Source organism: Syngnathus floridae, chromosome 4 (genome assembly GCF_059516105.1).
Source record: "Syngnathus floridae isolate MCC-2025c chromosome 4, RoL_Sflo_1.0, whole genome shotgun sequence".
NCBI classification, from domain to species: Eukaryota; Metazoa; Chordata; class Actinopteri; order Syngnathiformes; family Syngnathidae; genus Syngnathus; species Syngnathus floridae.
In genome coordinates, this window is record NC_142416.1 from 14,425,718 (window position 1) to 14,441,577 (window position 15,860).

Below are 15,860 nucleotides of genomic sequence, written 5' to 3' on the forward strand. Positions count from 1 at the left end.
CGTAATCAACTGGGGAAACATGTCATGTGACCGGGACGATCCCCTTGACCTGAATTAATTGATCGTCGATAATATATATTTTTTCTGTGCGGCCCGATACCAAATGACCCACGGACCGGTATCGGTCCGCGGCCTGGTGGTTGGGGACCGCTGGTCTATACGACCTCTTATCAAGCTGAGACTCAAAACATCATCGACTTGGATATCTGCAATAATTTTTTTTTTTTTTTTTTTTGCTTTTAGAAAAGTGACCAACAAACGTAAGCATGACTTCTGCAAAGCTTTTTATTGAGCATTAGTATTTTGTTTACATTGCAATATTTACAACACATAATGGGAACATGTTAAAATCAAGGTAAAGTAGTTTAAAATCCAAACAAAAGAATGAAATGTAGGGAAACACGGTTGAATTCCCATGTTCATTAAAAAAAAAAAAGTTAAACTACAGATTAAAACAGGAGCTACAGTAGAACGTCTTTTACAACATTAATACTGAAATAAGCAAATAACAATGTAAATTCATAATTTTGCTTCTGTGTCTTTGCAGACCCTGTTCATAGCTTGTGAAGCACTTGATGGCCAACAAACCTGAGAGCTGAATGTATTACTGATGATGAAAATGATCATTCAGGTATGTTTTCAGCAGGCATTGGTCAATAGGTCAGTGTCATTGCAGCTCACAGGAGAAAGAATGACAAGAAAGCTTTCATCAACTTACAATAGGTTGCTGAACGGTTAAATAATTCACTAATGCACTCTAATGTATTACAGGCTCTTTTCAAGAGAATTCATGAGGATTTTGTGTAAAAAATGCATTGATAGAAAATGGCATTATTATGCTTGCTCGGAGAACCCACGTTATTTTAAAATAAAAATTATGAAAGTTGGTCCTCACACTAACAAAAAATAAAATGTCCATTACAGCAGCTTGCGCAGGCATGTTGTCAATCATGCTAGGAAATAATATGTTTACGTGCATCATACACTCTTGTAAAATTCCTGAACAAATCAGGACTAATTTCCAGTAATTAATTAAATAGTGTATTTTTAAAAAGTAGTTTTAACAGGAGACTGTCTCTAAATGTTCACAACTAATGTATTGAGGCCTATGTCTGGAAGACTTGGCCCAAATGAAGGTCTGCGAGGCTGTATGGGTACAATATTTTCCTATAATCCAAAGTCATCATTTTCTTCAGACAGTGCCTCTGCTCTTTGCCTCAGTTCCGGACACAACAAATTTAACTTACAGAATTGAAAACAATCAACTCAATTATGCCTGGCTCTATGTCACCCTTATGTCTCACCATAAAATAAATGCATCTGCATATAGACTTTACAGCAGCCTATTTACTTTCCAGATACATATCAAAACGTCATGGAGCAGATTTACACAAAATGAAGAAAATGTTTTGAAATGATGAACTCCTATATAGACAGATAGACAAACAGACAGACAGACACTGTTTTCCCCTTTGGAAACTAGTGATGTGCCAACAGCTGTCTGCATGATATTCACTAATTCCAGCTTGGAATTTACCAGTTGCCCTAAATAACATATATTCTCTTGTTATTCGTACCTGCAAAGTGATCAAAGCATCCAGACGTGATTTTATGAGCTATTTGCAGTTTCACAGTGAAAGTAAGTCCGTGTGTACTTGCACCTACAATTCCATTTCTACGGCCCCACAAAAACCTGCAAGAATCATGACAAGCAAGTCTTTTTTTTTTTGCCACATAGGCAATTTCACAATGCTTGGTCGCCTTGGTTGTATATATGACGTCAAGCAAAACTCATGAACAGTTGATGCGCAATAGTTGTAAAAGCCAGCTAACAATGTCGTGCCGACGTGGCAACCATGTTGGAAAGATCGACATTCCTATCAAAGGCATTGAACAGACATGGAAATTAAGTTGTAACTTGCTCCTTTCTTAACTGAATTTCATGAGGTTTACTTTTTTTGTCAAGCCCAACATGTGTCCAATCAAAACATTTGAAAAAAAGTTGGTATTCTTATCACACATGAAATGTGTTTATGACTTTAGTTATTCATATCTGTGGTCTTAATACAAGTGCTACCAGCCGTAATCTATCAAATTACTATGCAGATAATACTTCAATTTTTAAGTATGGATACCCAATTCTGGGAGCGCATAATATTTGAGTACAAAGGAAATTTGGGGTATATTTGAGTGTGTATTGTTGTTGGGAAAATATGGTAATTCATCCTTGGGTATCTTGAAAGATAATATAGAAATTAGATTATTATTATTATCATCTCTTATTACGTATGCTCTTATTATTATTCTATTATACACTACATTTGCTTATACATTAAACATGCATGCATAAAAGTAAATCAAACCATTTCACTGTCAGGTAATCACATCCAGGGTGTACATTTACTTCTGCACTCACCAACTGAACAACATGGAAAGAATGGGATTACAGTTTTCAATCTTAATAGTTAATCCAAGTATTCGCAATCTTAGTCATATTAATCCAAATTAGTTTGTCAGTTACCAATGGCAACCACACGCTCACAAATGAGCAACCCAACCAGTGATGCAACCTGGTCAAAAATCAATAGATACTGTACCTATCTGACTGATATATACATTAAATAGATATGGATTCAGAACTACATTGACAGGGGAAATCAGACAGGCGCAGGCAGCTGACCAAGCCGATACTAACAATTTCATTAGTCATTCATCATTAATTTTTGAATTACTTTTATTTGTAAACATACACCCTAAAAGCAGTCTAGCAGAAATTGACCTAAATAACCTAATTAAACGTGACATTCGGGGGAATTATCTAACAGATTTATATTTAAAACAGAGGACGATTTCTCAGGTGAGGAGTAATTCAGAGAGTAACCATACATAAGTAAAACTTGACATAACATTGGTGATATTAGAGCGACTGCATATCCATCATCATGCTATCACACCACAAAATAAGTCCATTAAATAAATTAAAATAAGATAAAACATCCATTGTTAAAACTCGTTTATACAGTAATAAATAGATGTGCCCTCGGGCTGATGCAGACACTCGGTGAACTTTTCATTAAATATTCCAAAAATTTTAAAAGTTCATGTGCGGTTAGTGATGTCACTATCATGGTCATTCCACTCTTAGAAGGCCAGAAAGATGTGCTGGAGAAAAATGTTTCATCCTCAGTGTTCCAATTTGGTGATATGCTGCAGCAGTTGCTATTAGACTTTAAATTCTCCTCAGTGGGCGCACTTTTACACATACACACAGACACAAGCGCTCCATACAGATATTGCATATCCTTCTTCACTTGCCTCTTGATGCAGACCTAACAAGGGCTTTCCTTTGAAGCTTTTATAAAAAACAAAAACCGAGGACTCACAGCCTTGAGCAACTGCCTCCTCATCCCTCTTGGCCATTTGAGAAAATTAATTCACCTTCTTCTCCGTCTTTAAGGAGCCGTTGCCTTTGTGTTTACCGTTGGACAAGCAGTGGCAGTATCCATTAACCATGTTTCCCTCCTCCCTGGAAACGCCATCTTCTTGGCTCTTGTCACCATATTTTGCCCTCAGTAACCGCCCCAAATGTCGCAAGGCAAAGACAGAGATAACCAAGGCTGACCCTATGGTGAAAATCACATCCAGCAAGAAGTACTGGTAGAGGGAAATGTCATATACAGCAGAGCGCAGGTGGCCCGTGCCATTGTGCCGCAGGGTGTAGTTGATCCAGTAGGCGGCTCTTGTCACTGGGTGGTCTGGCTGGTCTTTGTGGATAGTCGAGAGAATGGTTGCCCGCTGTCGGTACCTGCAGAGTGGTAACCTTTTTTAGGTCATGTAAATGAATTGCGAAACACAAGCCCTCATGACAATACACTGAAGCCACTTGCATTTTTTTTTAGGGGAAAAATGTATCCTAAATGTAGACAAATTGGTCATATTGTATGAAAATGATATCAGTCTGCATGGTGACATTGTTTTTTTTATATATATATTATGTGGTGTTTTGAATCTTCTAAACACCTGTTTTTTCTTTTATAGAAATAGAGTACTTTGGGTAAATGAGGCGCTGCTTTTCGCTCTAATTTCATGGAGATGTCAATTTTATGCTTCATGTCAATAAAAACAATAACAATGAGTCAAATTAAATGAAATACAGTAGAAAGGCCATCTCACCTTGGGTCATTTATGACAGTGAAGAGGGCATTGTAGAGGTCATCTGCGCTCATGCTTTTCCAGTGCAACATAATGCCCATACCTTTGGCAGTCACACGGGTCATTGTGTCGTAGTGGTCTCCAAACAGGGGCACACCCACCACTGGCACCCCGTGGTACATGGCTTCAAAGATACTGTTCAGCCCACCGTGACTCAAGAAGGCTCTAATGTTGGAATGACCTTATCAATAAAAGACATGAGTTGTTGTGTGATTATTTTTTTTATATGTGCAAATAACGCTGGCAAAGGTTTAGTAAGATTGACACCAGTGACTCATGCACATTAGAATGCGGCACTATGAGTGTCGTTTTGTAGTTGCAAGGCTAAAAATGTTTGCCAATTTTTGCATTTTTTATTCAGTGTTGAAAGCTAAAACAAACCAGAACTATTCGTACCAAATAAAGTCAAACAGACAGTCATTCAGTACTGCACATTCCTATTTCCTGAGACATCCACATAATAAAGTAGGCAGGAGAGGAAGGATTTGTGAAGGAGGTGAACCATTGTGGGTACGCTAAAATGCATTCTAAACGCTGAGCAGAGCTGTCCTGAAATGCTCTTGTGAACTCACCCAATAAATCATTCTGTGGCATCCAATCAACAAGCTTGGTGTTGCTGCCGATGTTACTAGGCGGAACACCAGAAAATCTGTTTTGAAAAAAAAAGGGGTGTAAGCAAGAGCATAATTCACATTTTACATCATGATTATGAATAAATGCAATCACTGACCTACTTTTGCCACAAATCTGTGACAAAGGTCCCTGCCAGACATTCAAGTCTAAAAATGAACACCTGATATACTTGGTCTATTATTTAATGGCATCCTTATATTAAGTCTATGATGAATTGTTTTGATTACGTCACCCCCCTCACGCACATTATTCAATAGTCTTTAAGTGATGTCTGTATATTATTTTCATATTTTCAGGAAGAGGGGAAAACTTGCATCAGTTTAACACATTTGAATGATGTACAAGCCATGTAGACTACATGATCAAAATAAGTCAACCTTTTTCAAAGATGTGAAGCACAATTCAACGTGTCAGAGATGTATATTACGGAACGCAAACATGGATTGCTAATACAAGATGGAAGAAACTGGTCAAAATTTCCCATTGTGGAAAAAAGTTACAACTGGTCTTGAATGGGATTTCATTTCCCATTCTAACACAAGCAGCAGCCAATGCAGACACATCCGTTCGTCAAAATCTTTTATCTCACTATCTGCAACAAAACACTAAGTCACTGTGCTGCCAATCAAGGCCTACATTCATGCCGGCCAATGATCAATGACACGATTCATTGGGCTTGATCCCACCTCATTTCCTCAGCCCCCCTTTTCTCTTGTAGTTCTCTCAGTATGGAATATCACGTCCTGATCGTGGAGTGTCATATGATCAAAATTACAGGCCAACAAAACAACAAAATTTTACAAAAATGAATTTGTTACCTGCCTTACTTTTCTGAATTGCCATGTGCTCAAATCCAGAAATCAACTCATTTGGTAGTTTTGAAAAGTGAGTGGATTCTGTTGTCATCTATAGCTGACTATTGGCGCATGTCAAAATGTCTCAATTGCAAATATTAAATCCACAAGCTAGCAAAATTAATAAAATAAAGAGACGTATTTTGGTCGGGGGGTTTTTTTGCAAGGGGGGGAAAGGCCCAGTGAGGATTCAACGCAAGTAAAATAAAGACACATTTTACAGACAGCAGCAGAAAACGTACTTACGGCGACAGGTGATTCGCACGTGTCAACAAAGCTCGCTTTGTACAATTAAACACGCTGCGGGCGACTCTCCAATGAGTCAAGGGATCCTTCAAAGCCGATTTTTCTACAAATGTAATCGCCTTGAGTGTCATACTTGGTGGCTATAACAACATTGTTAAGAATATCAAAGTCATTCAATATTGGTAGGGGAAAAATATGTCAATACTTACACTCTGAGTCAATGAATAGTTCAAAAAATGAAAAAATAGAATAGTATCTCATATTTGCTAGTCTCTCTTTTGTGTCATTGTCTATGGGTCAGTGTGATGAATAGGTAAATGATTACATAAAATTGAATTCTCTGCTCATGGACCAAGCACAAACATTTACCCAAAGTTCATGTTGAACCCTTTGTTACTGATTCATTTGGAGAGCACATACTCATGCCTGACTTATCATTCATTTTTTTTGTGGATAAAGTAAAGAACTAAAACCATTCACAGAAACCCCAGCTATGCAGCAAACACCCTGTACCGTACCTGAGAGAGTTTACGTTCGACAATGATTAACTAAGTGAATTTTCCAGCCCTTTTGTACTGCCACTTAGTGTGATAAATTGGTTCATTCCATCTGTGAAATCCTTGATTACAATAATACATGAGTCATCAAGAGAAGTGAGTCTTAAGTGCTCCATTTTCAATACCAATTGTCCTCATTCAGGTTCACGGGTGAGCTCTGGGTCAGAGTCAGCGTCTTTGAGTATGAGCCACGGTGGCCATGTCAGAGCCCCATATTGCCAAAAACTACACAAAAATACCCAGAAATGAATTCATTCTCATTTCTCATAAGAATATAATTTTCCAAAAGCCCCACCAAATAGTTTCAGGGGAAAAAATATTGTCGCTTTATTTTTTTTAATGTTACTGTTTTGATAGCTATTTTACTATTCCAATATACTGTGCAATATCTAATGGCAGTATTATTTACTGAATGACGCATAAATTAAATGTTTTATGTTATTTTAAGCAAATGACTCAAGTACTCAAAACACGATGTTCCAGTGAAGATGGTTTCTTGCATAAATGTCATGTGCATAAAAAATCTAGTTGTGTACCCTATTAGTCCAACACATGTTTTTAGAATACATGTGTTTAGAATGTAGGAAATAACTAAAAAACCCAGAGAAAACCTGAGGAGAGCAATCAACCACTAAACAGGAGAGCAGGAGACCTGATAAAAACCGGCCGCACAGTTTTAATTCAAAGCAAGCCAGGAAAATATATAGCAGCAAAGTCAGAATGTATTACAGAAATATTCAAATTTCAAAACAGAGGTGCTTGAGAAACAAGGTGGGAAAATATCAGGACAATTAAGTGGAACATTTCCACCTCATTCACTCTGATAGCTGTGACGAATAAACAAGGAAAGGGTGGTACGTTACCTCCAGATGACTTGCTGGGGTAGCCTGGCGAGAGCTCCTGCCAGTTTATGTGCAATGTCATGGGAAAGGTACTTCACCCCAGCGCCGAAGGACACAACAACAAAGCCGTGCTCTGCTGTATCATTAACCCATTCTTCAAAGTCCTGTGCGAATATGTAAAAAAATAAATGGAAAGGGTGACAAATTTGTATTATAACACACAATGTTCACTGCTTCACTTCAAGTTATGAAAGTTATTTTATTACTTAGCTTACACTTGTTGTAGAGTTTCATGTGCAGTTTCAATTTGGAAAAATGAACAACGAACGAAACTGATTTGTGGCCAAATAGGCAAAACAACCCATTGCCTTTAAACAAGATTGTAGTTGACTTGTGTTATTTTATAGAGTGATAGTGTCAACAACAATAAAGATTACAGTATTGATATACATGAGGTTTTATCTAGCGTTTATGATTTAACGGGGTCTGAGGTCATAAAACGGATTCAAAATGTTGTTAGAGGGTTGTCTTGCTGATAAAGAAGGAAATAAGTCAGTCATATAAAACCTCGTTCCAGGTCCAAATTGTTGTCAATGTCAGTGTGATGATTTCCAGGCTTCTATTTGAAGACCTAATGTCCCATTTCCATCTTTACAAAGTGAATAATCACAACAAGATATTTTAGCAAACATAAACGCTGCTGCTGCAGCGAAATGGATACTGAGTATCATACTGCAGCATCAAAAGCCAGCACGGAGCAATCGTTTTGCATCAATTTGTTTATTTTTGTCATTTATCACTCGGGTATGTTAACAGGATGGCGTGACACTGGTCACTGGTCAAGAAAGGATCAGAGAGGAGCCATGTCTGAGTCTTCCACATCCAACAGACGGCGGTAAATGGTCCAGCTGTGGCAGCTAAAACCGGCCCTGGCACGGAGTAACTGCAATGGCACACTGTGCTCTGTGTCCAAGCGGAGCAGCCTGCTTGTCCCTACAAGGAAGCCACAGTGACCCCATAAAAAGTCTCAGTGTCCCCTGGCTTCTGCCAAGAACAATGGCCTCGTTCTCCCTGCGCTTACATTCTAACTCCCTCACACATTAGGGCACAATGCTCCCTCTTGGCCAAAGAGGCATTCCAAAACCTCCACGCAGAAGATACCAACGACCCGCGCTGTCTTTGTCCAAACCGTGGACTAAGTCCCGCCTACCATCACCCTCAGCTGTCCGTCAGTCTCTTCCCTCTAGTATCTACTACATCGATTTAAACCAATGACATGAGTTCAACCGGATTCAAATTCCTTATTTGGCATGCACAAACTTGGCCAATAAAGCTGATTCTGATTCCTCAGGCTGCTTTGTGTACAATTTAGAGGGGACATGCAAGTAATAATAAAAAGACACAAAGAAAGCATGATAAATAATATAAATATTTCATAAAATTTTTACAGCAACGACAGTTTGTGTAGAAAAGATGTAAATTAGCTACGACTTCTGTCCCGGACATTCATTTGAATAAAGTGTCTAAGGTTAATTGATGGTCAAACTGTTCATTTTGACCCTTGGGGCGGAAGCCAGAGGCCAGCCATCAGTTCATTGACGATTCTGACAACATGACGTCGACGAATCTTTGAGGAGTGTTCAAAGTTATACTATAGAAGAGAAAATGATTAAATGTAAAGGTTGCACATCGTCTACGTCTAACAAAAGCAAGTTATTGTGACGTTTTTAGTATGTCGGCACATGGCAGCTTGCAACTCACCTGTGGCAGTGGGTTTGCTGGTCTGGTGAGGATGCCTCCGACGTACACCACGTGCGGGAGGGTGGGTCGGGGGAACTCCAGCGCCAAGTCGGTGCACAGCATCCACATCTGGCTGCCTCGCACCAACTCGGTCATAGGTACTTGCGGCTTTATTCCATGCTTCATCATGATGCGGTCGTACTTGGGGATCACGATAAAATGGACTCCAAAGTTCTCTAAGAGGTAGACGATTGTGTTGGAGATCCGTTGGATCAGTGACATGCGGTCGGTCAGCAACGAGTTGAAGACGGGCACGTACGAGAGCGGGGCCGGGGCTCCCACCTCCGTGGGGTACCACAAACCTGTGCTGACCACGGCATATTTCAAGCCGAGAATATGCCCGAGAACAAACCCGCACATTTCATTGGGGTCCACCAGCAACAAGTCAAACTTGACCTGCTTGAGGCGGGCCATGACCTCTTTATTGCCTACTACTGCATCGCAATTCTGACTGTAGTGTTCAAGAATGTCGAAAAGCTCCAGAAATGTAAGGCGGCCTGAAAAGATGTTGTCAACTTTCGACTGCAGGAAACTCTCGGCTGTGCTGCTGTTGAACACGCCAGGGTAGCGTTGTAGTTTATAATGAGGGGAAGGGAGTACCTCACGACCTTCCGAGACAAGGAAATGGATCTCATGGCCCTCTTGATGCAGAGTGCTGGCCAACGTCTTGAAGATGTACATATGCGATTCAAACAGGGTGGGTGGGACCACAATGATTTTGGCAGCCCACGATGTGCCGAGATGCCACGTCAGGAGGCCGAGGAGGACAAGTAGAGATGAGGGCAGGAGCATGGCTAAAATGAGAGAAAGATAGTCAGATTAAAACACATACTTGTATAACTTATTCACTTATTCAACTGTGCACGCTCCATCACTGACACGCTGTGGGTAGCACTATCGTCACTCCCCCCCCCCCCAAAAAAAAGATACAGAAGAAGAAACAGTTGCTCTGTTCACAAACCCCAACACAAAGAGCAATTCTTGAGTTTTATCACCTCATCTATGGCATAATATTCATATATTCCTTCTTCTACATACAGAGGAAATGTTTATCATAGAAAATTATTAACATTTTGTGAATGTTTCATGAATATAAAAAAGGCACATGGACACACTAGCTTTGCAAAAAGATGGAGTCTCACTCGGCTGGCCTGAATGCAACACTCGAGAACATGCAACCAGTAAGCATCAAAGTGTGAGACAAAAGGTGAAATTCTGATCAGGGTCTGTTTTCATGGGACTTTGTAAAGTGGTGCCGTATGGGCCACAAAAGCACCCATAACATTGTGGTGCAAATAGTGATTTTATTTTGATTTATTTTTTAAATACCACCTCAGTAGAAACAACTCAAATCAAGTGTATTCTATAGCGGGGCAAAATATTTTTTTTTTTATAGTCAATAGAAAGTACGTATATAATATAGAATAAAAAAAGGTTTCTAGTTATTATCGATTAGCCTCACATCAGGATACTTTGCTGGTGCATATTTTAAGCCACACAGGCCCATGCATGAGTAGTGGTTCAAATTCTGCTACTGTAAGAAAAAAAGGAGAAGAGCTTGCGGGCATACGACACTGTTGTTCAAGTTCAACCAGTTTTTTTTCCCTTGGGATATATCCTAGAAAGTGGTGGTAGTAATATGCATGTATTGCCAAAACTATTGCAGCTGTTGTCATGATGTATCTATCTGTAACGTTCCGTTTCAACTACATTATCATGCTAAAATGTTAAGGTGGAGTTTGTAAGGGGAAAACAACACTTGCCGGTTTTTTTGCTGAGTCACAAACCAGTTTATAGAAGCAGCCTACACACCATCTCGTCAAGCTTTCAACATCCCCAACATTGTCTCATCTAATGCAATGAGGGTATACGTGAAAAGTTAATAATATCAGCCGTAAGTATCAAATTCATTTTCTTTCACTTTACACATTCATTCATGATGACTTGCTCTCATACTATCACTCTAAGGATTACCACACATGAACTGGTCCGACAAGCTGTCTTGCTCCATTAGTAGATGCCGACCACACCAACAAAACACAAGTCAGCTGTCAAAGTGCAGATAGCAGGCAAGAACAAGGCCAGACAGAATAAAGCTCATCAATGCAAGAGTACATTACTATTTGCAGAACGGGAGAAACCTTGTTAATCCAGGAGCAAATATGTATGACTGTTGCAAATATTTGACGATACATTAACATGTAAAATATGATTAAGAGTCATTTAACAATTCAAATACAATATAAATCTAAAATAGGGTTTTCTTGTAGATGTCAAGCAGCTTCATGTTTCATTTGTTCCAATTCTTGTTTCATAATATCAAAATGGGTTTTACAATTAGGGGTTTCCGCCTCAGGATAATGTTAAATTGAAAATAGTTACAAATTTAAATATAGTTAACTATGTCAACAGTTCATTGTGGACATTGACTTGAAAGGATCATAAAAGCACAAAGTTGAATATGTATTGACACCAGCAAGTGGGAAAACACGACTCTAACTCAACATGCAAGCCCAAATGCAACTTTATGGAATAATTAGATTGGGAACGACTGATGTAAGCAATAAAGAACAAAAAAAAAAAAATGTAACGAGCTGCGGTAATAGGAAACGCGCCACCCTGGAGGCATTTTACGCGTCATTTGTACCCTTGTGCAGGAGTGTCGGTGAACGCAACACGGTCACCTGGTTACACCTGTACCTCGAGAGGGCTTTGACTGAGCAACAATTCGGGGCACTATAAATAACTTTTAATTTGTTAAATTTCACTGTCGTTTTGCTGTTCGATCGGGGGGAAATCAAGTTAGATGAACCTAATAGTGCGTGACACCTGTCTGCGGTGTTTCTGGCCCTACCTTGTGACTTGAATGTTGTTCCGGATCAGAGGAAAACGCCTCTTTTGGTCCTGTTCCCTTGAGGTGAAGGTCAACTTGGGAGCCCAGGAGTGGTAGAAAAGTGATATCAAGAGTAAAGCGCATGTATGTTGCCAAATGGTTGCCCAGGTTTGCAGGACGGCAACCAGAGGGAGTATTCAACCAACTGTAGCTGGGTCCGGTGGCGGAGGGAGGAAGGCGGGACTAGCAGCGACCCAGGGAGGGATGGAAAGACGGGGAGTGGCTGAAAATGGCCCGCGGTGCTCGGGTGAGGAAAGAGAACAATGAAGTGGGTGAGACTCATGGTTTGTGTTACAGGTTGGTGTTGATGGTGTCAGCATTTGGGATGAGCCCTATAGGGGACGGGACTTCACCTGACTTGTGTTTGACAGCAACAGCCTATATATAAAAAATAAAATAAAAAATTCTCACTGGCCTTAACATTAAGTGTCAGTGGTGGTCGTGGTCCAGGAAAGCTTCCACATCTGGCCCAAGGCCTGGTCAGAACCCTAGCCAATTTATATAATCCAAATTTACAAAATTAATTGACCTTTCTTGTCTAGCATATATAATTGTTCATATTAATTTCAATTTACTCTTCTTACCATTTGATTTGAAATCGGGAAATTGGTAATTCGTCTGGATATAAGGTGAATTTTTCCCCGATTTTTGACGCCCCCTAGAGTCCACGGAGCCCTCAACATCTGCCGTCCTTGGGCCTGGAACATGCATAAGTATCTTTGAAATCTTAAAAGATTGTTTTATCAGTGACACACCACACGCAAAGATTAAAAAATCGGGCAATGAACAATTTTATTTGTCTTGTTTTATTCTGCTATGGTTATCTCAACACAGAGCACCACACGCATAAATATTCTGATGTCTCCCTTATTTCAAGGCTCCGGGAGCCTTTGTGTAAATCATGGGTGCAACTTCCGGTATGAACCAGAGCCAGACGTGTTTTGTTGACATGGTAACTGGTTGTGCAAGTCCACAGTTACAGACTTTAACCATGTGGGAACACTAGTTGTCGCCGTTTAAAACATTTCAATCCCACTTCCAATATTTGCAGGATGCGAGGGGGACATTTAAAAAGTGGCCAGCAACAACAGTCGCTGTTTAGCTACTTTCTGAACTTCTCAGAAGTTGAGGCAGTGAGCAATCTCAAAAGCTTTTAGGTCAATCATTACTTGCAGAGTAATTCCGTTTTCCTGATAAATAAAACACGTTGAGTTTTTGGGTGGAAAAAATGGGCCATACTGTCCTCATTTAAGAATAAATGGCTTAGATGATTTGAAAAATATAAAGGTGGGAGGAATCTGGCACTTCACAACACTCACTTTCATGTAGAACTTCTAAAGGATTGGTTTTTAGTGAGGTTCCATATTAAATATAGTGAGTTGGCGAGTTTCCAATTGGTGAATTATCAATCGGGAGTAGTTTAATGTAAAAGGACATCGTGTTATTTTTGAAATTTTCCACCACTGAAAAAAACAAACCGCAGGACTAAACATTTTTATTTTAATTCCTCTCTCTTCTAATTAAAGCTCTGTGCAATTTATGAACAATTACGTAGGCCTCGGGCGGAGCTCAACACCTCCAAACATTCTTATCGGGCAGAAAAGAGTGGGAAACCTTAAGCTCTTCAGGCTGAAGTTTGTTGTTTCCTGCTGATACTGGGATTTTGAGAGTCACAACACAAAGAAGCTCATCTGTTTACATAGTAAACACACACGTGAGGGGATTGCAAATGCCTTGTAATTTGGGCTATGGGACCCTTATTGTGTGTGTATTTAAACACAAATAATTGTTTCTTTGATAACACTCATCTGTTAGTGTGGGCACTCACACCACCTCCCAACAGCTCCCTATCTTCTTCCATACATCCACAGCTCCAACCTTGGTAGTCTTTTACCATGAGACCAAACAAAATCACTACATTAGAGAATATCCAACCTCTTTGCCCTTTATATAGAAGCCGGCAAAGCAGAATAATATGTAGACTTTTGTGTCCATGAAGTCTTACGAGATTGGTACTGGTTTCAAATGATCACTAGATTCAGGCCTCATAAATCGCTTGTTCTTGGGGACACAAAACTAAACAAGAAGTGTAGTAAGAATTTGTTGACCAGATTTGTTGATCTGTACGCAAAACATGTAAATGTCCCATTTCAGCGAGTTCTCTCTGAGTGACAGGTGACTCAATACCAAATCGCCCATGACTCCTTCGATGCACCAAAACAAGAAACGAGAATGCACCAAGACAGTGCAAAAATGTCTTTCCATTCACTCACACTCATGATTTCTCCTTTTGTACTTTTTATCTTTGCTTCACTCTCTCTTTACACCTCCTTCTTAACACTGCTCTCTTTCACCTCCTTCCTTCCCATCTCCTGTCCCCTCACATATCAGGTGTGTTACCTGAGCTCCATATGAATTCTTAATCACCCCAAGACACCCAATCTACGCAATGACGGCGACAGATCTCTCCTGTGAGGACTTATAGTGTTTGTCCATGTCTATACATGTGCATATGGGGGAGTGTGCACGTTGAAATAAATACACACGTATTGGTCAAAAGCTTCTGAAAGGACAACGTAGACGGGGTGGGGTGTAGAATGCAAATACTGTTTCCATTGTGCAGGTCAAGGGTGAAACTGACACTCAGCGACGACTAGCTGAAAGAATAAACACGTTTGTGTTCGTGTATCAGTATAGAAGAAAGACACCTTTGGTATGTTTTTACTTTGTTTGAATTTTAACACTCTGCCTGTGATTAAGCACAATAGAAGTTGGTTAAAATTAGCGTTGCACCAAGTATTGGTATCAGTATCGTATAATGGATGATACGGAGCAAAAATTACCTGATACCATAATTTCCAAGTACTCGTGTAGTCAGTTGTATTACGTTCTGAATTTGGAGAGTCTTCAACACGTATGAGTGAGAAGGTACCGTACTCATGTTACCCTTTTAGGTAATCAAACAAGGATGAATGGTTGTGGATCAACAACCTTTTATGAGGAAAAAAAATATCCTTCACATCCTCACAGATGCCCAGAACTTAGAAAATTATTTTGTCAATTTACAAACACAAGTGCTGTTTCACTACATTTAAAAATTTGAAAGATCTTGAGGTGTGGACCAAGCCTTAGTCAAATACTTTACTTTGCATTCAAAGGCTCGTGTACATAAATCGTCTCCCATTCTACATTTGAGTTCCATTAAGATGTCTGCTTATCTTCAGTAAATGACAAAAATGGTCATTATTCCAGATAAGAGCCTCTTTGTGTACTTATCTTATCTTGGCCAAGTGCTTTTTACTGCTTACTGGTAGCTCATTTAATCCCGAGTGGGTACTCTAAACACTATATAACGGCTTGGTGACTTTCAAGTTTTAAACCTCCATGTTCATAAAGTTGACTGACACTTTTGTGATGTCACAGACATCATCATCATGTAGTATCTGCACAACCAATGCAAAAGCAATATAAACATTCTGCCTCATCTAGTGCAGTTTTATATAACAAATAGAATTTTAATTATGAACATGGAATCCATCCTAAAAGTTTAGGAAATTCTGTGCAATTCAGCATATATTATTTTAGGAATTCATGGATGACTGGATCAGATTCTGAGGAAAAATATGCATCCAATACAACTATCAGTCAAAAATGCAAATCCCAACAATTATGTTTTCCCTGACGTACTGTAAACAAAATGCATTATTATATCAAGATTATTTTGGTTAGATAAATGTAATGAACAGTTATGGCCACTAGAGAGAGCACAAATACCTTGACAAAAAGCTCTGCAGCAGTCCTTAACACAACAAGACATTTTCAA

General features: G+C 39.5%; 1 protein-coding gene across 2 annotated transcripts; it reads right to left on the reverse strand.

The window, feature by feature from the left end:
• Positions 1-267: 267 nt before the first annotated feature.
• On the reverse strand, positions 268-15,365 carry ugt8 (UDP glycosyltransferase 8). 2 transcript variants are annotated; one of them, XM_088374692.1, is made up of 7 exons: positions 12,622-15,365; positions 11,999-12,525; positions 9,106-9,938; positions 7,366-7,508; positions 4,785-4,861; positions 4,174-4,393; positions 268-3,805 (listed from the first exon to the last, which is right to left on the reverse strand). In XM_088374692.1, the coding sequence occupies exons 3-7, from the start codon at positions 9,934-9,936 to the stop codon at positions 3,430-3,432; spliced, it is 1,647 nt and encodes a 548-aa protein (XP_088230818.1). In that variant the 5' UTR covers positions 9,937-9,938; positions 11,999-12,525; positions 12,622-15,365; the 3' UTR covers positions 268-3,429. The 2 variants fall into 2 exon arrangements, with proteins under 2 accessions (XP_088230818.1, XP_088230817.1); XM_088374691.1 differs by having other exon boundaries at positions 11,999-15,365.
• Positions 15,366-15,860: the final 495 nt, after the last annotated feature.